The 24,430-nt window shown below is 42.0% G+C and overlaps 2 protein-coding genes across 4 annotated transcripts; both read left to right on the plus strand.

Moving 5' to 3' along the window:
- Positions 1-837: 837 nt before the first annotated feature.
- Positions 838-10,672, plus strand: dab2 (DAB adaptor protein 2). 2 transcript variants are annotated; one of them, XM_084382483.1, is made up of 15 exons: positions 838-1,080; positions 3,936-4,206; positions 4,294-4,433; positions 4,695-4,793; positions 4,885-5,016; positions 5,494-5,580; positions 5,866-5,892; positions 5,983-6,030; positions 6,133-6,195; positions 7,343-7,966; positions 8,997-9,126; positions 9,229-9,849; positions 9,949-10,094; positions 10,191-10,277; positions 10,366-10,672. In XM_084382483.1, exons 2-14 carry the CDS (start codon positions 4,074-4,076, stop codon positions 10,257-10,259), a joined length of 2,319 nt encoding a protein of 772 aa, XP_084238609.1. In that variant the 5' UTR covers positions 838-1,080; positions 3,936-4,073; the 3' UTR covers positions 10,260-10,277; positions 10,366-10,672. The 2 variants fall into 2 exon arrangements, with proteins under 2 accessions (XP_084238609.1, XP_084238610.1); XM_084382484.1 differs by lacking the exon at positions 7,343-7,966 and having other exon boundaries at positions 841-1,080.
- Positions 10,673-11,638: 966 nt separating this feature from the next.
- LOC311275383 (uncharacterized protein) lies at positions 11,639-24,101 on the plus strand. Of its 2 annotated transcripts, XM_084383903.1 has the most exons (29): positions 11,639-11,734; positions 12,747-12,949; positions 13,035-13,671; positions 13,778-13,881; positions 14,031-14,090; positions 14,292-14,477; positions 14,644-14,777; positions 14,877-14,971; positions 15,091-15,145; positions 15,235-15,369; positions 15,481-15,699; positions 15,804-15,867; positions 16,122-16,305; positions 16,389-16,498; positions 16,638-17,022; positions 17,194-17,328; positions 17,742-17,778; positions 17,881-17,994; positions 18,100-20,596; positions 20,703-20,863; positions 20,983-21,167; positions 21,529-21,592; positions 21,670-21,805; positions 21,897-22,014; positions 22,101-22,137; positions 22,232-22,339; positions 22,431-22,671; positions 22,771-23,053; positions 23,153-24,101. In XM_084383903.1, exons 2-29 carry the CDS (start codon positions 12,753-12,755, stop codon positions 23,264-23,266), a joined length of 6,795 nt encoding a protein of 2,264 aa, XP_084240029.1. In that variant the 5' UTR covers positions 11,639-11,734; positions 12,747-12,752; the 3' UTR covers positions 23,267-24,101. The 2 variants fall into 2 exon arrangements, with proteins under 2 accessions (XP_084240029.1, XP_084240030.1); XM_084383904.1 differs by lacking the exon at positions 17,194-17,328.
- The last annotated feature ends 329 nt before the right edge of the window (positions 24,102-24,430 follow it).

Below are 24,430 nucleotides of genomic sequence, written 5' to 3' on the forward strand. Positions count from 1 at the left end.
CTCTGAATTCAAGTTTCTCTCTTTTATCCAACTAAGAGGAGATCATTCAAACTAGACATAAACTAAATAAAGGTTTTTCAGTCTTATATTTCATTAGTTTTATGACCAACCGCAACTTTCTCCAGTTAAAAAATAGGCCCAAACCCTTTAAAGGGGCACTATGTAGTTTTAGAGAAGAAACTAAAACACAGAATTTTAATATTTACAATATTAATAAGGTCACTCACAACTCAGAAATATTTATTTTTTCCATAACTGACAAAACAAGCTCTTCTCAGAGGAAAATAAGGTCCTCAGAACACTGTTTGAAGCTAGAAAGGTGGCAGGGTCCGCCACATATAAACAAAGTGAAACAGCATGGAACTGTGTTGTCCTTTAAGGTCAGTTTGAGTTTGTTTACTCAGTTTGTTTAGGCATGAAAAAAAAAATCAATCAAGTCAATTTAGATCTCTCTCTCATCTTCTCCAAAACTACATAGTGCACCTTTAAATTTACAAACATCACATGTGTAGTTCAGGGCACAATTGTCTTTCTCCATTCATTGCCACACACATTTTACATACATTGTAAAACCCTATTGAAGGGCTCTCTATCTGATCTGCTGTTGTTGTAAAAATATTGATTTCAGCTGATTTAATGGAGGACATCACTGTCTTAGTAAAACATACTATTTGTAAAGTGATTGGGGGAAAAAAATCATATTGAATCAAATCCGTTTTCTCATGATATAACGCAACATTTAACGTGACCCACTTTCTCTACGTATGTCTTCACATGGGCCATCTGACCGGCGGTGATATTCTCTTTCACGTGAACGCACCGCCCCCCTCTCCAGTTGAAATCTGCAGTGAGTTAGGTCTGTCTGTCAGTCGGGGAAGGGTTAAACTGGGAGTTTGCAGCAGTCTCTCCCTTTCTGTCCACGGCGTTTAGCGGAAAACATCTGACTCCTGCTCGTTTTCCGACGCCGTGTTTGGTTTTTACTCACTTTTTGCGCCGGAGCCGCGGAGGCATCACGGGAACAGAAAGCGGAGTTTCTCCTGCGGTGGTTTCCACATCTTACTGCGCGCTTTCCCAAAACAGGTAGGCTCGCTGTGTTGGTAACTTTTTCCATCCATGCATTAATTAAGGATCTGCCACGGAGCTACAGGTAGTCGTTTTTTTTTATGTAATGTTCAAATGTCGCCTGTAAAAAGCCATGATAATGACCTCAAGTAGCTTTGTGGGAGCTGCTCTTCAGCCCTCAAACTGACCTTAAAATCAGTTGTTTTTCCCGTTAACTGTAGGAAAGGATCATCACTTTTGGGAGGTTGAACTTTCAGCTTTCTGTGTTGTCATTTGTGACTCATTTCGCGGCCCTTTTCCTGTCTGAACTGTTGGAATAACAAACATTATAAAACACTTTTTCCTCCCTCTTTCCAGAATCTTCTCAGGCTGCAGCCCTGTCAACAGACATCTTTTTAAATCTGTCCAAAAAACAGGTTTTAAGTTGCATCTTTCACCCACATATCTACATATGTGTATCCTAGCCTTGGTGCAAAAAAATAAAAAAAATCATTTTGTATGAAAGTGTCTGCATGCCCTTTGTGTCCACAGTGGGCCTGTGGTATTTCACCATCTCATTCACTTGCAGACTGAGTCATTCCCTCTGATTTCCTCCAGATGTGCAGTAGTTTACGTTTCCTGACGGCCCAGGATTGTGACATTTCAGCCCTTGCACGGCAGTTATTCTGCTGACAAATATGAATTCACACTTTGTCGCTCTGTGACTGTTTGTGACACGGCTGGATGAAAAAAAAAAAGCTTCACATTTTTTCCTTCCCATCATTAGTCGTGTAACGGCGACCGTCGTTTGTTGTTAAAGTGTAATCCTTTAACTCAAATCTGCAATGAACAGCTGACATTTTGCCCTTTTTATTAGCCCTGTCCTCCAGCTACGGGGACTCTGACACCCACTCTAAGTTACTGGACAATGTGGACGGTCATGTGTCACGCTCGTGCAAATGGAGCATCAACAAGTGTTTAGGGTTGTGTCTTGTTTTTTCCACGCTTTCAGCAACAGAAACAGCTTGTGTGCCTCTGTGCCTCGCAGGGAACTTAAATGTCACCGAGTGGAACCAAACACAGCAGGCCTCACCTCGCTTGTTTTCTTGGTTTTACTGGTACTGGTGGATTAAATTAAGTTTTTATTGTTTTACAGCTGTACAGTAGCTCTTGTGACGTAACACTCATCGGAACAGCTAGTGAAAACATTTCATAATGGGGAAAAAAAACAGCTTTTGGTCCCTGGGTTATTAACAGAATCTCTGTATCTGTGTGTCGGTCCCCAGAAAGGATGGAGGATTGGATATAATTCTTAGAGAGGTAACAGCTGGCACAAACCAGGAACACACTCAATGGCCCATCTCTTATCTTATCTTGTGTGACTGTCATTTCCTTTATGAATCAAACAAATTACCTTCCGTAATTATTTCATTGCAAACAATGCCTCTGGAGCGAACTTTGCGTGATCACACAGGTGCATTTGGATTGTTCTCCCTCCACATCATCACTGTTAAGTGGAGGCTTTATTGGCAGCTCTGATAATGTGGACAGCGTTGTCGGTAAATGATCATTCCAAAGACTCCAATCATCGTTTCTAGATGCTTAGCTGGGCATCACGAGATCTCTCGCTCTGCTAGCGTAAGATTAACCTCAGGTAATTGCTCAACCTTTGCCCACTTTCAACCTTTGGTCTGTCCTACGGCATTCACAGCCTCTTTAAACTGGTATTGGAGCCAGTGTTGCTTCTGGAACTGGTCCTAAAGGTATGTACGTCTCACACAGAGCTGTGTTTGAGTTGGTTGTTTTCCAGTGGTTTTGCAGAGCTGGAGTTCTTCACGGCTTTTGTTATTTATATTTTTTGTCGGGGCTGATTGTTGTGATTGTTGGAGTCATTAGCTGGTTAAATGGTGTCTGTGATTAATCCACATGGCATTAGTTTATTATGCCTGGTTTAATTGAGGAGAAGTAGGTGAATCTCAGCTCCGCTACAGTCGGCTGTGATTTTTGTCTCATGTGACTTGGCCTTGTGTTTCCTGCACAGTGAATGCAGCAGAGAGGTTCAGAACTGATGATTGATGATGATGTTTTTGATGATGAGCCATGCTTGGCACAGCTCAGATATTTCAAAAGGGGTTTTTATGGGTTTGAAACATGACTTACAGTATGCTAACAAAATGTGGTATCTAAGTAGTCGTCTTTAATGATTGTCCCTTAATAAAGTTTTATGGATTCAAGACGTGCAGGACCTTTTTAGGATCTTATGGATCTTTACAGGGCTGAACAACTGACACAGCAGGGTTAAAGTGTGTGTGTCCTGTCGTTATGAGACGGATGTTTTATGGGTCATGTGTCCTCTTCTGCTTCTCTGTCAGAAAGGGGGCTGTAAACGGTTACTGTGGATTGTTAAAAGAATGTGATTGTTTATGATCTTCTCGGCAGCTGCTTGAGAAACCTTTCTACATTCAAATTGCAGAAGCTGCATTTTGTGTGATAAAGGTAAAATATAATGTAGTGCTGCAGCGTTGCACACATGCTGTACTGGTGTACAGATGGCCTGGCCAACAAATCTGGTTCTCCAGATGTAAGAAAACATTTTTTTTTTCTGGGTACAGATCCCAACAAATGTCACATCGTCATTATTTAAAAAGTTTTTTCAGTGAAAATGAAGATGTGACGCAAAAACGATCCTTCCCAGAAATCATGAATCATATCACAATCGCAGTTCGATTTATTTAACTCATCATGCAGCCCTGCTTTCGACCAGTGACAGTATTGTAATCACAGCTTTTCTCTTAGCAGGAAAGAGTGTGTATTAACATTCCTTCTCCTTTCTTTTTTTTCTTCTCTCTCTCTCCCCACATGCACTGTCACCACTTCGCCTTTTCCTCCTCCAGACAAACAACAAGAAAAGCATGTGTGGGTGTTAGGAGTCATCTGTTCGGTTGACCTCGCTGACCCCTGAACACGGAGCTGCCGTCTGCTTAACCCCCCCCCCCCCTCCCGTGGCCGTTCACTGAGGCTCACTCCACACCATGTCTGCAGAGGTGGAGAACAGCGCGCCCGTCCCCGCCGACCCCAGCGGCGCATCCCCGACTACAGCCTCCAACACCCCTCCCACCTCCCCTGCCACATCCAAGGTCCCATTCAGGAAAGAGAAGAAGAAGGGTGAGCGACAGAAGATGCAATGATTGCAATTCATTTCAAGATTTTCTGTTCTGATCTTTTAGAAATTATAGTTTTGTTACTTTACAGTCCCAGAGAAGACAGATGAGTACCTGGTGGGCAGGTTTCAAGGGGACGGCGTGAGGTACAAGGCCAAGCTGATTGGTGTCGATGATGTCCCAGAGGCCAGAGGAGACAAGATGTGTCAGGACTCCATGATGAAACTTAAGGTGCAGCATGGGGCCTCAGAGTGTGCTCTGCTAGCTTTATAATTCTTGAAAAATGATGAAGGAAATAGCATTTTAAAACGTGAACCCTAAATGTTTTTCAATTAAGTAATTCACCTTCTACAAGTATACATATATAATGTAGAGGTATCCGCACAGCAGAGGGCGACAGTGTGCACAAAATGTACAGAAATTAGCTTTTAATTAAAGTTTGTTTGTTTACAAAAGGTAAAACACCACTATGTATTATTTATCTTCCACCAGGGTATGGCAGTAGCTGCTCGGTCCCAAGGCAAACACAAACAGAGGATCTGGATCAACATTTCCTTGTCGGGCATCAAGATCATTGATGAGAGATCAGGGGTGAGTTTTGCCGTCTCCTACCACTACCGTCACATCACACTCATTTGATTTCGATTGGCCGGCCAGTAAAACAATCCTCCTTGTATCCCAGGTGATTGAACACGAGCACGTGGTGAACAAGATCTCCTTCATCGCCAGAGATGTCACAGACAACAGGGCGTTTGGATATGTGTGCGGAGCAGAAGGGCAGCATCAGTTCTTTGCCATAAAGACCGCACAACAGGTAACGCACACTCACACATTCACACTCTTAACATCAACGTAATTGTGCTGTCTGTCATTCTCTCTGTTTGCTTGTATTATCTTTTATTATTTATCTTTTATTATCTTAAAGGTGCACTATGTAAGAATATTAGTTGCGTTGCAGTGATATCCACTTAAGTTAGCTTGCTAATCAGCTAGCCTTGTTCTGTCCCGGTCCAAAGCTCTTGTGCTAGCGGTGTAAGAAACAACACTTCCCCAGATCTTTCAGTCAGGACAGCTATCTGGACGGCTAAGTGAGCTAACTTGCTAAAGGCGGTTACAGTGAGCAGCGGTTAGCGGCTCTTCGTTTTGAGCATGAATTTGGCAGGTGGCCAATTCTTACATATTGCACCTTTTCACTCCTGTCTTTTATGCAACTTTTTTCACACTTAATTGCATTGATTTGTTTGAAAAGTGCTTTAAAAATTAAGTTGGATTGATTTCCGTCACCTTACAGGCAGAGCCCCTGGTGGTTGATCTGAAAGATCTGTTCCATGTCATCTTCAACATGAGGAAGAAGGAGGCAGCAGAGGCCTCGCAGAAGGTAACTGGTCCCAGAGGCGTTTGACTTTAAACTGGAAACTTTTTTTTCAAAAGTCGAACAGTGAAAACATTTTCTCTCTGAAAGAAAAGCACTTTGGCACGGCCATGTGGGAGGGTTGACAGGGTACACACTGTGTATACTACCTCCTGAAAGCCAACACTGCCTCTCTGTGTTCCTTCCATGAATCACATCTTCAGACATTCCATTGAAATGATGTGAAATGACACATGCCTCGGTGAAATAAGAAAATAAGTACAATCATTAACAGTCTGCCTCTGTTTACAGGGTGAAAATGGCAGCGCTGTAGTTGAGGTAAGCAGTTGGAAGCGAGCGTTGTTTTTCCTCTTTCAGTACTTCCTTTTAATCCTAACTTAACCTTCTGCTTTTCTGTGTTGTCCTCAGAATGGAAGCGATGCGTTGCAAAGCGTGGACAAAGTAAAAGCTGCCCAAGTAAGAATTTCTGCTCTGTTGTGTTTACAGTTTGATATTAATTTACATGATTTATAAGAGCTGAATAAATACAGTATGTTTCTGTTCCCTTTTGACATCCAGCCAGTGGAGCAGCTCGACCTTTTTGGAGACATGTCGACCCCTCCAGACATCCAGGCTCCAAATGTAAGTGTGGTGCCGTAGTGTAAAATGTTCCCTTTATTTGGGCAACATAGTGGAAACTTAGTCAATGAAGTGTAGCTGGATATTTACAGTATTATACTTTTTTTTTAACACATCTTAAAGGTGGTCTTTTTCTTTTTTTTTTTAATAAAGCAGTCTTGGTGCTATATAAATACTGTGAAAGTATCAAAACACTCAATCCACTGAGAAATGCCTGCTCAGGCCTGTGAGAGTTGACTATTCAGAGCAGAAGGGGGTCCTTAAAGAGACAGGCGCTAAAACTGAGCTGTCAGACAGAGGATGAATAGAGGTGCTACAGCAATGGCAGTATAAGGGAAAAAAATATACATATATTTTATTTTACAGTAAAGCATGTAAACATTGTGTACTAGACACCCTAGAATACTGGACTTTTCATAATTACAGTTAGCTTTATCAGACTTTTATGCTGTATTCTTTTGCTAGAGGAAGTTTTTTTGAAAAACTGAAAATAATAAGAATAATGATAAGTGCAATCGTATCAGTATGTTTTGCTACATGCTGCTTTTTGATCTAATTTAGTGTGTTGTAAGAAAAAAACATGTCTCCAATGAATAACTTCAATACCTCCAAGATCATTTCATGTTTGTGATGAACTCAATTCTTAAAAAGTCACAATCTTTGTTTTTAATTACTGATTGGGAGTATCGGATTTTATAAATTGTACAATTCAGACTTCAGTCAAAGGGATCTTTTAAGAATTGAGTGTCTGTTACATGTATACCAATCTCAATGTTGTCTATCAAACGTTTAAAGCTGCTACAAGTAGAATCTATCGAAGAGACATTTGCGTTGACTTTGGTGACACCTGGAGTCTTGTACCTGCGGTGTTTTACATTACTGTTGCTGAGCCATTTCACTAGCTGAGCTTCATGTCAGCAAGCTAGTGCTGAGAGTGTGAGACCAACTAAATTTTGTTTTGGTTGGAAGATGGACTAATGGACTAAAATATTATTAAAAAGTATTCTACAGGTAGCAGCTTTAAAATCTCTTGTCTTTTCACACCATGTAATTCATTTTTCATTTTGGTAACACGTGTTTTTCTCCCTCTGCAGAACTGATTCATAAACTCTTCTTTTCTCTCTCCCACTGTCCCTCTCATGTTAACCAGGACTCTAATGATATTCTCTTGCTGGACTTTTCTGCTGAAGTTGACAGCAATCAGAATTGCATAAAGGGAAACTCCTTTGTAACTTCCTGTGCCCCTGACCGTCGGGCATCTCCCCAGACAGAGAATCCCTTTTCCTCGACATTTGGCTACTTTCCAACCCCAGACACTGACCCTTTCAGAGATGACCCCCTTTCTAAATCACCCACTCGGTCGGCATCCGATAATCCACACATCTCCCTCACCACCACTAATCACCTAAACAGCACTGCTGGCAACGCTAGTAATACAATTACTAATGGTGGTTTGAATGGAGACTCTGAACACCTCAGTCAGCAGATAAATGGGTTATCCAGCAAGACCATGATCCTTGCTCTCAGTAACGGACAGTGGCCACTAGGGGGCAAAATATCTCAGGGCAACACAATTACCATGATGGACGGGAATGACTCTGGACTGGCTCTCTCGACCAAAAACCCATTTTTTGACTCATCTTTGCAAACTGCCCCTTCCTCTAATGGCGTAACCCATCCCCCGCAACCCCCAGTGACTATTAGCAAGGATTCAGTAGTCATAAATCCGCCTCCGCAGAGCTCTAAGGCTGGACGAGGTCGACGGAGTGCAAAGGTGAAATTCCATAGCTAGATGAAACACAGTAGAGATGCATGTGTGATGCCTAAAAATGGGTTTATGCACAATACGTTTGCTAACACCTCCCTTTCTGAGCATTTGGGTTTTGCATTGGTGTCTCACAGGAACGTGCAAGGGATGCATTTGGTTAAGATAAGATGCAAGGCCTATAATTAAGGATTACAGTTAAGGGCTTGTTGTCTGGATCCGTCCTGTCTTTTTGCATGCACCGGTGGTCACATGCTTCTCTAACTGGCTTGAATAAATGACACTTTTACCTTTTTTTCATCTCCGCTCTTAATCTATTTTCTAACATTCATGCTTCAGTGACAAAAGCCCAGGTAAGTGGCAAAGCATGCATATGTATTCATCTTCAGGCAAATAAAGGCTATTTCTGACTAGATAATTATGGTGAATAATTTGTTGTCGTTGTAATACTATTTTTTTTAAGTACTGTATAGTTTATTGGTTATTATATAAAGAAATTATGTCAGTGTGGTGCACAGGATCTGATTTTGTCCAGTTGGTGTTGTTCCTGGAACATCATATTTAGTGTTGCTCCAGGACTGTCACAGTAACGTTGTGAAAGGATATATATTTTAACCCAAACCAATGTTTTCCTGAAACTAACCAAAACCATTTGGCCCTGATAGCTTGCTCCAGAAGTGGACTTGCTTGCTTTTTAATGAGTTCAACATTAAAAGTCCCATTTGTTGAGTCTCGTTCCCATCTTGTCAAATACTGACACTTTGGGTTGCCTGGGCTGGCCACCAACCCAAAGCATCAGTATTTGAAGAGTTGGGACTCAACAATCAACTATCTTACAGATTGGACATTTGATTAGCTGTTCCAGGAACAAGAGTTGCAAAAGCTATGACATCCCAACAGCGTCAGTTGGTCGGTTGCAGTGATGGGCCTGAAACGTCATTAATTTTGATGTTCTAGGAACAACACCAACAGGTTAACATCAGGTACACCAATGTGGTGCAGCTGTACTTCATATTTTTGCTTTATTTTCTGTGAATAGTCCACATCGAGTGACCTGTTTGGAGCAGACCTGTTTGCTGCTCCTGCTCCCTCTGAAGTGTCACCTGCTTCAGCTGACCTTTTCAACAGTACACCTGCCAGCTCCACTCCATCCTCCATAGCTGCTCTTGGTAATAAACAAGAGGGGAACTTTGTGTCTTGTCCAAATATTAAGATGTTGTTTAGACTTTCATTGCCTTTAAACGTCCATATTCCTTTTTCTTTATATTCAGGAAATCTTCAGTTAGGTCCTCCAGCTACCACATGTATCCCTGCTGCAGGCATGTGGGGAGCCGCCACCACTGTACCCTCCATGTTCGCCATGCCGGGAATGAGCGCTCCAGTCCCAAGGCTTCCCAGCTTCCCACAGCCATCTGCCTTCGGTGGTCTGCCCATACCACCCACGGCCTGGGGCCACCAATTTCCACCTCACATTGCTCCACCTTTATCCCCACCCCACATCTTTCCCCCGCCTCCAGCTGCTGGGCCAGCAGGTGCCATGACCAATCCTTTCCTGTCGGGCGCATTCCCTGCGATGGGTGACCAGCAAGGCCCGGCACGCCCTCCTCCAAGGCCACCGGCTAAGGAAGTAAGGGTAGAGAACAGTGCCTTCACAGCTTTGGACCCCCTCGGAGATAAAGAGAAGAAGACTGGAAAGGACATGTTCAAGGACTTCCAGATTGCCAAACCCCCTGCCATCCCCGCGAGGAAAGGGGAGCTGGGGTCCAACGCCGCTCCAGCCGCCAACAGCAACGCAACATTCGATCAGTACTTTTCCAGTAAAGTGGGCCTGGCTCAGGATAGTGCAGATCATGACGACTTTGATATCAATCAAATGCCACCAGCTGTTAACGGTAAACCAGCTGCAATTAGGCATCGCAGTCCACGCAGTCTAAATTTTGCAAGATGACTGTGAGATGTGTCACTAACTGTGTCCTCTGTCTTCTCTTTAGATGTTCCTAAACCAGCTCCTGCCCTTAACCCTGGCCTCCTCGATGGGGCCTTCTCCTCTACTCCCGCTGCAAACAGTCAAGACATGTTTGATGAAGCATTTGGAGCCCCAAATTCCAGTCCGTTTGGAGGGCCACCTGTAGCCATGGTACAGACATTCACACAGATGTATACAATGTTCACCACACACCAAGTGTCACAGTATTCATTTGTAATTTTGGCCTTTTTTTTCTTGATCTTACAGCAGGCGGCTACCGTTGGTTCTGGTTCAACGGCTGCTTTTGAGGATCCCTTTGGAAATCCCTTTGCTTGACCATAACTTTGTGTATAAGTAAGCGTTCATATTTGTTTATTCCTGAACTGAATTTATATAAGATGGGGACCATTTTGACTTTTGTCCCTTCTCTCTGCCCTCACAGTTGAAATGGAGCAAACGGAGACCTTCACATCAAATAACATCTTTGGGACGAGCCGCGCAAGACAATCCAAATGATGAACTCTTCTTACTCTCGTCCCTGACCCACCCTTCTTTTGTTGTTGTTTTGTTGTTTTTTTCTGTCCAATCAGTAGTTCCCTTATTTCTAAAGACCACTGATCTAAGAAGTAAATGTTTTGTCATGATCTGCTGAAGAAAGAAATGTGGTGTGTGTGGGAGAAAGGGCATGTCCAAAGAGGTTCACTGCTGATGCTGTCTGTGTTTAAAGAAATAAAATAATTCAATCATAACGCTGCAAGGTGTTGACACTTCCATTGTCTTTGTCAGACTGAGTTTGACATTGGTGAACACTGGTGAATGTGCACTAACATACATAAAAGAGAGAAAAAAAAATCTTGACCCAAAATTGCATTTACTCAACTGAACGGTTATATGCATTATATATAATAGGGTGATCACTGATTTCATAATTTAAATCTACAAAGTTACTAACATACACAGTATCTGTCAAAATGTCTTCCTCAAAAATTATAATATATAAGTATCTTAGTATTGCAGTACTTTAACAGTAACTTGTGTAAAATGTACTCCATTGGACAGTATAGCCATATAAATCCCCTGCATAAAAACATGCATATGAGTAAGTAACTAAATACAATTATCCATGTACTGATGTAGCTTAGACTTTTGAGGAATGTGTGCTTTACTTGAGTATTTCCATTTTCTGCTACAGTCAACCTTCTGTAAAGTAGAAGTATTGTACTCTTTTTTTTAAATTATTTTTTGTATTAAATTTTTTACATTTTATATTCAAAACAAATGATCAAAAAAAATGTGATCGATTTTTATCAATAAGAATAACTTCTGGTATATTAAATAATCAAAATTAGCTCCACCAACTGAAGAAAAATCAAAATGCTGCTTATATGTTACATAATTCTGATAATAAAAAATATTCTTTATTTTCTAAAGCACATTTTCTTGCTGCTAATTGCTACTCCTGTAGGCCTACAACTACAATTCTGAGTATTTTTCGATATATTTATTGTTACTTTTACTTAAAATAAACACCTGAATAGTTCCTCCCCCACTGAGTAGTACAGACAATATGTTTCCTGTCTTCAATCCCTGAGAGAGAAGGTGATTCTTACCTGTAGACAGTGTGATCTTGCCTCATCCAGCTACTTGCAGCCACCCAACTACATTTCCCATAACCCCTTTCTCTCACGCAAAGAACGCGTCATTAAAAAACATGGCGGATTAGTGTGTGCATGGGGTCCGCTACTCGCTTCCCACCCGTCGTCGATAAATGAAAGCTTATTTCTTCCAGCAAACGACATTTACCTGAACAGGTACGTTGCTACCAGTTAAATAAGACACGCAGACGTAATAAAATAGTAAATGTAGCTGTCTTTGCTGCTGAATATTAAGAATATGGCGGTCCGAGAGTCCAGTCTCGCATAATGCGAGTGTTGACATGCGAGTTTAAACCCAGCTTTGAGCACTTTTCGACTTGTTTTCTACTTTATTGACACATTTTTCGTTTGAATAAGGTGTTAGCTCGTCAGACCTGTGGTTATTTTCTCGTGAGTTTCTTTCTTTAACAATGCAGTCAGACTTAACGGCTTCTCAGCTGTCAACGTCACTAGTCCTGTCAGTTTAACGAATAGCTGAGCTTTGGACAGCAGCAAGTTATAAAGAGGAATGTAGTCTTGCTAGTTGAACAGCAATAAGTCGTGCTTTTAAGGATTGTTGTTGTATTTCGATAGTGCTGTGGTTAACGTTACACTTGCAGAGTGAAACCCTGTCTGTAAAGGATGTTTTGGTCCTACAGTTACAGTCAACATGACAATAACAATGTCTGCAGTCTGAGTTTCAGTGAGTAACATCAGGCAATACTCATGTCAAAACACCCTGTTATGTTTTATCACAGTATTTGAACAGTTTTTTGCAGTTTTAATAAAATGGGCATCATCAAATTACAATTTAACATATTACATGTTACAGTGGCGGAAGAAGTAACAAATAAATAGAATAAAATTGTCCATTACAACTAAAAGTGTAGAAGTATTATCATACTTTTCAAAGTGTACACGTTTACCGGGCAAGACAAGAAAAATACTCATCCGTTCGCATCATGTTCACATAATTAAAGCACCGTCTTATCGTCCTGTCATATTGGCAGAAATATTCAGTTCGTGCAAATGCTGATATTTCATTCAAAAGCCTTTATTTATGTGTACAAATCTCTTAAATAGAAGGTGATCAATTGAATTGTTGGCACAGTAAAATCTGTCCAAATGTTCCAGTTGTTCTATGAAAAGGGTGTAGGTGATGCAGCTTTGACTTCCCGTGTGTTTTCAGGTCAAAATGTTTCGGCGGTCAAGATTCAGTATTCGGCCCAACGTTGGTACGGCAGGGAGAACAACAGCAACACCTCAGGAAGCCCCTTCAGTAAACCAGGAGGCCGGTGAGACCCCCAAAGATGTCAGTGAGAGCAGCGCTGGTACTGCTGTGACCGATAACAAGTCTGTTGTGACCCCGTCAGAAAAACCCACAGCCCCAGGGTGAGTGGTGATCATTAAATGACCTCTAAAATGTATTTTACCACTACTTTTGTTATGTATAACAACTGTTCTTACAACTGTTTAGGGATGACCAAAATGGGGAAGGTTCCAGCTCCTCAGCAGCAGTCCAGAGAAGGAAGCGTTTTTCTATCAAGCCTAAAGTGGCCCCTGGCCGCCCTTCCACCCTTGCCCGGACTGCAAAGGCCCCTGTCAAAGCAGTCTCTGCAACTCCCGTCGAAATCTCTGGCTCAGACCTCGACAAGCCAACAACTACCAGTGCGACTACAGCAGCCCCTCAAGGACTCCAGTCTCCAAGGCGACGAAGGCTTTCAGAGGAGAGCAAGCAGCTTAAAGTGCAACCTAAACCCACCCTTATCCCTTCTGACAGTTCAGGACCTTCAGCTGTTCCTCTGGCTGAGGAGTCCGGAGAACAAACCCATCTACCATCAGAGAGCAGCAAACAATTAGAAAGCACGTCAGGCGGTCAAGTTAAAGAAGTTCCTTCCAGATTAACGGATAAAGTCCCCCCCTCGCTACCAGACAGAGAATCTATTGAGATATCAGAGGAAGCCAAGACTCTAGTGTCATCCAAGAGTGGGCTTTCACTGTCACCGCCAGCGTACACCTTGAGTAGACTCCTGAATGACCCTTCAGACTTGCAGAGGCTCGCAAAGGCCCGAAAGCTCAGAGAGTTGCTCAGACAGGAGATGCACAAAGAAAAGGTAAGTTTACAGAACAAGTAGTTTTATTTAGCTGGATTACTTCTCCCCAGTCTTTGGTTCTATCTCAATCATTACATTTAAAGGGTGTTATCATTTGATGTTGCAGAAAATCAAGAAAGCTAAGGCACGTCCAAAGGAATATTCTTTAGATCCTGCCAAAATGACCATGAGAGACCTTATCCGTTATCTACCGATGTCTAACCCCATGTCGTAAGTGTCTCCTCTGCAACACCTCTTTGTCAAGCTTGTGTAACATTTAATCTTTACCTCTAAAGATAAGGTTTTTATTGATTTGTCCTGCAACTTATTTGACAAGAAGGTTGTTTTGTGGAACTGACTTTAATATGTAATTTTTCTAGATCTAGTTTAGAAGCTCCAGAAAATGAGACTGTGGTCCCACCTTCTCCAGAACGAGAAGAGTAAGTTTATCCATTAAACTCTTGTCCTTATTTGTATCCCTACTTTCAGAGCATTGAAAATGATTTGATGTGTTTACAAGCGAGTCTAAACAATGGAATAATTTGGATAGTGTACTACATTTCTAAGCAATATCTCTATCATTAGCCACAGTACGTCATCCCTGTTTGTTCTGCCTGATGTTTACAATGTAATCCCTGCAGGATACCAGAGAAAGCGCAGGAGCCTGAAGCCCCCCCTAAAATTGCAAGCCCAAGGGAGGAGGAGGAAGAGGAGGAGGCAGAGGCAGCAGCAGAGGAAGCGGCAGCAGAGGAAGAGCAGGATGACGCACTCATGGTCCCTCAGGTGAAAGTGGCCGAGGATGGCTCTCTGATCATTGATGAAGAGAGGTCAGTGCACTCCTATAGGCTATAACAGTGTCTTTAAATGCATCTATAACATCCTCCAGAGATGTGATTTTCCTTCTTTTAATAGAAACATTGCTACATTATTATGATATTGAAGATTATGGAAACAATGTGTTGCCTTAATACATCCTCTTAATCTGTGTTTCAGTTTGACAGTGGAGGTCCAGCGAGCCAAAGGACCAAACACAATTCAGGATCGTGACCCTATCTTTGAGCGTGGCTCCACTACAACTTACTCAAGCTTCAGGAAAGGGACCTATTCGAAACCCTGGTCCAATGAGGGTTGGTCTGATATTATAATACCTGAATAGCAACCATCTTGCTTGGATTCCTTGTTAATGTTGTTTTTTCATGTCATGATTGTTTGATGTTTTCCATCAGAGACAGACATGTTCTTCCTGGCAATTAGCATGGTGGGGACAGACTTCTCCATGATTTGTCAGCTGTTTCCTCACAGAGCTCGATCAGAGATAAAGGTTGGTGTTGACTACAGATATACACACATATATTGAAAATAATAGAAAGAAGCAACAGACTGCCTCGCTGAAAACTCAATAAAATGTTTGTGTTACTTGGCATTGATTTAAACTTTCAGAACAAATTCAAAAAAGAAGAGCGAGAGAATGCTTGGAGGATTGACAAAGCATTCAGTAAGTATTCAGTTGCACAGTGTTTTTAGTTGGTTGAATATAACATTGGATGGATTTTGATGCAGCATTTACTGGCGATTGTTTTGTAGGAGAGAGGCGCAAACTGGACATAGAGTATTTTTCTAAGCTGCTAGAGAAGATTCTGGAAGTTCAGAAAAACAGGAAAAAACTCAAGTCACTCGCTGAGAAGAACCCTCCGAAGAAAAATAAGAAAAAGGCAAAGGGTAACTGTCTCTGCAGGCTTTTTATCATGTCTAATACTCAGTGAGTTGTGTATTATTGTCTCATAACTTGCTTTATTCAGCAATCCTTGTGTGTTCTAATATCCTCTACAGGCACAAAAGCAGCAAGGAAGCTGAGTGATGTGGAGGAGGAAGATGAGGAAGAGGAGAATGAAATGCCTGATTTGGAGGAAGAGGGAGAGAAAGAGAATGAGGGAGGAACCCCCGTTTCTAAGCCCAAGAAGAAACGCAAACGAAAGACTAAAGAGGAGGGCTCGACTGAGGAGCCAGATGACAAGAAAAACAAAAAGGGTGAAAAAAGCAGTGATCAAGGTACAGGATCATTCACTTATTTAATGATTTTTATGTCTTCGGAGTCATCACAGATTCTCTGTGTGTTGCGTGCAGCTTAATTTTGTTTTATTTAATATTCTCAGACGAAGCCTGCATACCTGAAGAAACTGAGGCAGCACTTCCTGAGGATCGCAAAATTTCAGACATGTAATGAAACTTAAAAAAATTGTTTTAGATAAAAGTATGTTTTGTTTTTCTTTTTCTTTTTCTTTGGGATATACGGGGAGGGTAGGGATGTGGGAACAAAAACTTGACAGTCACTCTGTCACTGATACTGTGTCAAGATAGATATTTTTGTTGTCTTTTGTGCTGAATTATTGTAAAATAAAAAAAAAAGAAGTATGTTTAATGGATCTTCAGTCTCTTCAGGCTTTAAAATTCTGTTTGGTCCTAATATTCAGGTCTGAAAAGACTGAGAATGAAGCTAAGGACACCGCAATCAAGCCAGCTAAACTCTCACGAGGCAGAGCCCCAAAACCACTGCTGCCTTTGGGTCGGAAGTGGGGTAAAAAGTCTCCAGCACCCTCCACGAAGGCCAAAGATGCATCAGATAAAGGGGATGAGAGTGCGAGCGACAAAGAGCAGGTTATTATTTCAGTTTCAGAGCCTCATCAGATCTTTCTACATACTCATACTTTGCTTTACTTAAAGTTATGCTACCCTTTTAGGTAAATAAAGATGCATCACCTATAAGGCAAGCCAATAAAAGGAAGTCAGCCGATGATGACATTTCCTCTGAAGAAGAGGATGCTTCTGTTCAACCTCCACGACCTACCAGGTACAATATATCGTGTTTTCACATATTTTATGACTCCCATTTTAACATTGTAGAAACATTCCCAATTCCCACAGAAAAGGTTTTATCCTCGATATTGTACGATAGAAGTTGTTCATCAGTGTGTGTTTGTGTTTTGTAGATATGGGAGAGTGCCCAAACCCACCAAGCCCTTGACTTACCCAGCCAAAGATGAACCACACTCCTCTACATCTGAAACCACTCCTGCCTCACCAGCTGGGTCCACTGCTTCTGCTGCCAAGCCTAAACCCAAATGCACGGCCAAGAGGGGAAGATCATCAAAGCCACAATTAACCCAAGAGTCTAAAAAGCCCAAACTAGTCACCCTCAGGGCTTCTCAGTCAGAATCCAGTGATGAGGAGAATGAACAGCAGTGGGAGGAAAACGAGGTGGAGGAGGAGCAGCAACCTTCATGTAGTAAGGACAGCATTTCCATTGCGTTTGTGCCTGCCAGCCTGCGTTCCCCACAACCTGTGATTGCAGAAGTGGAAGAGACTATGGAGGAGGTATGAAAACCCATTTCCCATCATGTCTTGAACAGATACATGCCATTCATTAATTTTATTTTGACATGAAAACATTTTGTTGTTTTTGTTTTCATTGCTTTTTTTTGTGCATGGTTTTACATTCCATAATTCAACCCCTTCACTCTGACTTCCCCCCCATCCCATACATAGCTTGATATCTTGGCCAATATGCCTGATGTGTTGGGCATCTCCCAAGATGCTTTGTGCCCTGATTCCTCTTTCGAGCTGGCACAAAATGAGACAGGCACAGCTGAACCGTGTGAACATCAATTGGACCTGCTGGTTGTAAGTTTCCCATGCCTAAAATGTAGTACCAGTGAAATTGAGTAATTATCCCCAGTAACACCTCTCACTTTAATATCATTTCTGAGATTTAACTTTGAAAAATCTGATGAGATCTATCTGCATACCTTTATCTACAGCAGGACCAACATTGATAAAATGCGACCTAATTTTCTTCCAGTGTCCCCTCCTTTTCATTTTAGTCCATGCATTTAGTTTGAGGTTGGATCACACAGTCATATTGTGACATAGCATAATTTCCATGTGTAGTTTTTGTACACTTTAACTGAGGAAAAGAAAGAAGTTCCAAGTTTGAACAATGATGCAAGCAGTCTTGATATTGAGCTGGATGAACACGTGGCAACCTCCCTGTGTCTAAGGGAAGGGGACTGACAATATCTTTGGTTCCCTTGCAGGATGTTATAGATTTTCTTTCTTCAGAACACACAGAAGGTATGTTGAAGGGTTATTCTGAGTATCTCCCACTGGAAAACATTATATTTGGATATATATAGATTCATAGTATTGAGTTTTGGGGGTCTTTTTTTGTTTTAGTGTCTGAGGACGAGAGCTACAATGAGGCTGCTCAGACTCTGCTGACCATCGGCAACATGGCTCACCTCTCTCAGTCAGCACAGAATCTAACAGCCATACAAGATCACACAACAGGTAAGAGACACAGAACCCACAACATTCCTTATTTTGGAAGTCGATTGTATTTGTTTTAGATTAAATTACACTAAATTTAAAATGTGCCATTGTCTTTTAATGCAGAGATGTCAGTAAGTGTGGATGACACCATCCAAAACCTAGAAGAAGAGGTTGCATCACAGCCTGCTGCACAAGAGGAAAACAGTGCCACTTCTCTTATGGCTGCAACTTCTGGTCAAGAAGTCACAGAATCATCAGAAACTGTTGCCCTTGAAGAGCTACAAAACAGCACAACAGATAGTGGTGACATGCCCATTTCTGAAAGCAGTGATCAGAGGACTGGTTCTGATCTGGACCCTACCCCTCAAATAGAGCCAAGTCCAGAGAAGTCAAAGAAAAATTCTCCACAAACTAGAATAGGACGCTTGTCCAAGGTGAAACCAAAACCTAACCTTGGCCAAGCCTCAAGGACTGCAAAGTCAAAATCCCAACCAGAAACAAATACAGGGAGGATAGATGAAGAGAGCCACATAGTTGCTCCCAGTGTCTCTCAAACCACTGAGACTCTATCAGCTACTGAAGAAACTCCTAAAATAGCAGACTCCGGTCAAAAATTGGATGAAATCTCCTGTATTGAAGTCAAACTTACAGAAGAGCCATCAGGCAGTCAGGAGAAGTCTGCTGGTCAAGAAAAATCAGGTGCAGCAAAGAACAGTATCAGTAATCTGGTGACATCTGACACAGTCCCTGAATCACAAGGGATAAGCACAGATTCAGTTCCAGTCCAACAGAGTAATGCCCATCCTGCTCCATGTGTCACACCTGTAGAAGATTCACCTGTTAGTCAGAAAGAGGAGAGTGAAGACGCATCTGCTTGCCAGACCAAGAAGAGTCGATTCCAGAGAGTCAAACCCAAACCCAACCTCGCAAAGACCTCAAGAACTGTACATTCTAAGCCTCAAACCACAAAAGACACAGTAAAGAAAGACTCCAACCCAACTCCAAGCCCCGAATTCCATGAAAAAACAATAGAGGTTGAGGCAGAACCAACATGTACCACCTCTCCTGAAAAACCAAGTAAGAGCACTGCTCCTCCTTCAGAGAGCAGCGACCATCCTGCCCCATGTCTTACACCTGTAAAAGATCTACCTGCCAGTCAGAAAGAAGGGAATGAAGACGCATCGACTTACCAGGCCAGGAAGAGTCGATTCCAGAGATTCAAACCCAAACCCAACCTATCACAGACATCGACAACTTTACACTCTAAACCTCAAACCACAAAAGACACTGTAGAAAAAGTCTCCAACCCAACTCCATCGCCCGAATTACATGAAAAAACAGTAGCAAATGTTGAAGCAGACCCAACATCTCTTACACCCACAGAGGCACCGTCTGCTACTGATGAGAAAAAGACAGATGTTGCTCAGGTAGAATCGGTCTCTGCAACAACAGATCAGAGAGCCTCAGATAACCAGGACTCTGAAGCCCAGTTGGAACCCAGTAGGGCACAGGACACCAGACACACAAAGCCAACATCTGAGCCCACAGAAGAAAAACTGATGTCTCAGGTTGGTAAAAGCGAGACTAGTTGCAGTAATCTACTGCCATTAAACTCTGCAATCCTTGAATCACACGTTAGGCATGAACCAAACATCGAGTCAGCACCTGTCCAAGACAGCAGCGACCATCCTGATCTTTGCGTTACACCTGTAAAAGAGTTACCTGCTAGTGAAAAAGAAAAGAGTGAAGACACATCGACTGACCAGGCCAGAAAGAGTCGATTTCAGAGAGTCAAACCCAAACCCAACTTGCCACAGACATCAAGAGCTGTGCGTTCGAAACCTCAAACCACAAAGGACCCTGTCGTACACATGCAGCCAGATGAGAAACCCTCCGGCCCAACTTCAACATCTGAATCCTCTGATAACACAATAGTAGATACAGGAGCACAGCCAACTTGCAGTACCACCCCTCCTGAAAGACCAAGCCAAATTAAAAGAACCAGAACTACACATGCAAAAGATAGTAAACCCTCCGAACCGCATCAAATGAAAATTTCGGTGGTAACCTCAGAACAACAGCCTGTGGTAATTGACGAAGTCACAGAGAAGGACAGCAAGCACTTGACATCAGCACATTGTTCCTCAGAACTTCTCAGCTCAACAAAATCAGGACCTGCAGAGTCAGAGAAGTCAGTACATGGCACAAATGTTAAAGGTACGTCCTCTGATGGTATCATGATGGCAACATCTTCCTGCGCTGTGTTGACAGACTCAGTTCTTGGCAATAAGAGCAGTGAACAATCCACAATTGAAAAGGAATCCCCACCGGACAAGGTGGTGAGTGGACCTGCTTGTCAATTGGACAGCAAACAGGATATAACACTTGGGGCTACAGAGACCAATACCCAACCAACAGATGGTCCAACTGCAATTTCAGATGTTCAGTCTTCAGAAAATCGTTCTACAGAGGCAGAAATTAAACCTGCTAATACACAGTCCATACCAGGTCCGGAAGAAAGCACTCAGCAGCCAGATTCAGAGAAGGAGTCTGAGGCACGGAGTCAACACGCAGTCCATCAATATCCTGAAATGACCGGAAATAAAAAAGATGCCCAGAGGTAAGATGAAAATAAATGTAAATATTGTTGTAATGTCTTATTTAACGAGTTAATTATCAAAGAATTATTAGTTTCTGTTCTAATTTAGTGTGTTTTCCCCTTAAAGCACTGATGATAATGAGTCAAAGCCAGCCAGCTCTTCTAAGTCCTCAGGAAAAGCTCCTCAGACTCGTAGAGGCCGCCTTGTTAAACCCAAACCCAACCTGGGAAGCAAGAGCCAACCTCCACGACCCCAACAAGTCCAGAATGCAAAACAACTAGAAGCAGGTTTGACACCTTTTTAAAATGAAAGTTTACTTACTTTAAAGAAGGCTTTAGGATATTAAGTATTACTGCCATATATGGCCCTGCAGTACCTTCCAGCTTGACTAATGCTTTCTTCACAGATTCTGGTACCTGCTCAGAAGGTGTGGATGCTTCTCTCACCCACAAGCCTGTGTCTGAACTCCAACCTCACAGTCAGGAACCAGTAGAGGGAGCTATTGAACAAGATAGTAACCAAAATTTCCCTCCAAAAGATGCTGGGTCTTCTCCAGGCTGTTTGACACAAATACCTGACAATTATAATCCGGTAAGATATTATTTATATGTGTGCAAGAGGATCATTAAACTAAATAAGTATAAATGTCTTTTTGTGTTGAAATTCCTGTTTCAACACATGTTAATATTGTCCTTGAACAGATATGTAACAACCTGCTAAAAACAGAGCGCAGTAATGTTTTACATTGTGACACGACCATTTATGTTGATGTCATACAAATGCAAACTTGAACATTTCACGTAAAGATGATGAAGGCGTACTTGAGTTATTCTGACAGGGCTGAGAACAACTTCTGTGTCCACAAGAGTGTGGTGTTATCTTGGTCGAAAAGCTTCACCACATGTAAGGATTAATCCTCAAATGTATCTCTGATTCTCCTCACAAACCCCAGGGTGCATCAACATCTGGTACAGGAGGGACCCAAACGCAGCCAAGTCTCACAATATTTCCAGACAGTAAGTCTGATCAGTTGAATTATTTACATTGTATACACCATGGTTTTGTCTCTAACCTCTCTGACTCTCACTCTCAGTGCTGTCGCAGCAGATGCCTTCAGATCCAGAGGAACCCTTTTTCATCCTCTCTTTGACTGAGATCCCAGTCTGTTCGTCGGGGGATGTGTTGGACCCTTATCTTCCTGTCACAGATACATCAGTGCAGCCACAGAGGTTGGTGCTTGTCTCTTATCAGCTGGCCATGCAGGCGTGGAGCTCCTTTTGTCTGGTGTCTGATTCTACAACTGTCCTCGCCCACCTGCAGTGTTCCTGGAGAAAGTTTGGCAGTCGCTGGAAATAGGCCTCTGTCTGATGTCGCTGTGACTGTGTCCACGAAGGAGAGTGAGACAGGACTCAATGTAAAAGATGATGCTGCACATACAGTAAGTGGAGTTTTAAGGAGCCACTTGGAGCTGCAGTGTGATAAAATGTCAGTATTTGTCACACATTTTCTTTTTGTCCTCCACAGAAGAGTTCAAGTTTGGAGAAGCCAGTGGATCCAAATGGTAGAGTGAATGCATTTTTCTGTGATTTATTCAAACTAATGATTAATGTCGTATTTGGAGTGATAAATGTGTATTGGTTTTGTTCATGGAACAGAGAGTACTGCCAGAGTCCAGCCATCCAAATTACCAGACAGTGAAGAGAATAATGATGAGACTGAACCTCCTCCAACAAAACAGAGACTAAAGGGTACTGGAAGAACAGGTATTCAATAGATCAATATCTACTCATCAAATGCACTCTCAGCTAATTAAAGACATATTTTTCATCGTGTCTCTGTTTCTCTTCGAACCAGCCAAAGTGCAGGTTAAACCCAAGACACCAAGACAGAAACAAGCCAGCAAGACACTCCCTGCTAAGGAAGAAGAGTCCACCCAGGACTCGGAGCTTCCTGGGCCTTCCGTTCAGCCAAAAATCCTTGATGGTGATGACCAACTAGATATTGAAAAGAATACACTGGCATGTGGGAAGGACCTTGAGGATAGCAGAACAGGAGCAAAAACTACACAGACAAGAAGTGTTAGAAGTCAGAATAGGTGAGGGAAAAATGAAATAAATCAGATTGATTTCTCCAAATGTCTTGTTGATATCTATCACGTGATGAAACGTTAATTTCTATTTTCTCATACTGACAGAAAACCCCAAGACAGCACTGCCCCCCCAAGCGAACCTCTGAGTGGCAAAGCCGCTTCCAAGAGGCCTCAGGTCAAAACTCCACGCGCAGCAGGAAAAAGATCTAAACTAGCACCTGTAGCCTCGACGCCACATGATGTTGCCTCCACAACCAGTCAAACACAGCTGCCAGAGAATACTAACTCCGCTCTCTTAACGCAAGCAGTGGTGGATGTTAGGCAGACTTCTGAGCCCAGCCGATTACACTCAGACCTGACTCCTAGCACCTCTCCGGCTGCAGCTGAGGTGAGGAGGGTACAAGGTGGATGAATCATATTCATTTGGTGGCTGTTTTCCACATCCACGAGTCCATAACAGCTTATCTTTTGTTCTTCTTTATCATAGGTTTCAGCTTCCCAGCAAAGTGACAATGTGGAGAGCAGCTTGATGGAGGACGAGCCCACCAGCGTGTCTCAGTACTTCTTGTGTGACATTTTCACCGATGTGGAGGAGGGATGAAAGCCATAGGGAGGCTGAGTGAGAGGAGAGGAGAGGACGGACCTGCAGGCTTGCCTTTTTAAGCATTTTTATTGTGTTATGTCTGTAACGTTAATTTATAACTTAAATATTGTCTCGTTTTTTGTTGTTTAGTTCTGCTGTCGGTTGTAACATAGTGAAGCAAAATTTACTATACTGACAAATGCATTTTCACTTTCACAAGCACTTTGAACATGTACAGTAGTTTCAGTTGACTGAAATGCCTTTTTGAATGGCCATTAATTCCGATAAGAAGTATTGAATTGTACTCATTAACAAGCAAAACATGGATAAATCACTAGTTCGACTTCAGGAGGTGGCAGCTTCTTCCCAATTATTCATTGTTTCGAGCCTCAGATTCACTTAATTGGTTATTAACTACCTGTGAACATGTACAATTTGTACAAAAGGAAACAGTATTTCCGACCAAACATTGGTCTCAGGAAGAAAAACCAGATTACTTGCCATCATGCACAGCAGCATGTATAAATGTACCTACCTTTTTTTAATGCCTCTTCTGTGTATTTTTGTGCATTCTTTTTTTTATCAGTTGTTCTATTCTGAAACAAATTTTGCTTTGTATTTGACAGGAAAGAGTCTTAAAATTGGCTTTTCATTTCATTCAGTAGAATTGCAGAGTTAGACAGACTTTTCCTGACGTTTTGTTTTTACTGTATATAGTGTAGATGAGACAAACGTTCAAAGTGGTCCTTGTACAGATACACAGCATTCAGATTATGTTTGATACTTGAAAACACATCACGTGTTATCTACATTAAATGTTTCATTAGTTCATTAAAAATAAAACATGAAATTCCACCAACACTTGGTCTTCAATCTTTGTAAATGTCAGTTTGCTTGTTTGTTTTTGTTTGTGTTTTTTAATGTTGAGGTGGTTTGACTGCCTTCTGATGAAACAGTACATTTTAATTATGAAACTGTGGCTTGTATCGGCTGCTTATCTGTAACGTGATGGAATAATTGTGTTCCCTCTCTCAAATCTAATTTCAGGCTGCATTAAAGGTGCACTATGTAGTTTTGGGGAAAAATCCTTTTTATGCCTAATCAACCTAAATAAACCTGTTTCCTGTTTTACTTTATGTTTGGCGGACCCTGCCACCTTTCTAGCTTCAAACAGTACTTATT

This window comes from Pagrus pagrus, assembly GCF_965226575.1.
Source record: "Pagrus pagrus genome assembly, chromosome: 19".
Classification (NCBI taxonomy): domain Eukaryota; kingdom Metazoa; phylum Chordata; class Actinopteri; order Spariformes; family Sparidae; genus Pagrus; species Pagrus pagrus.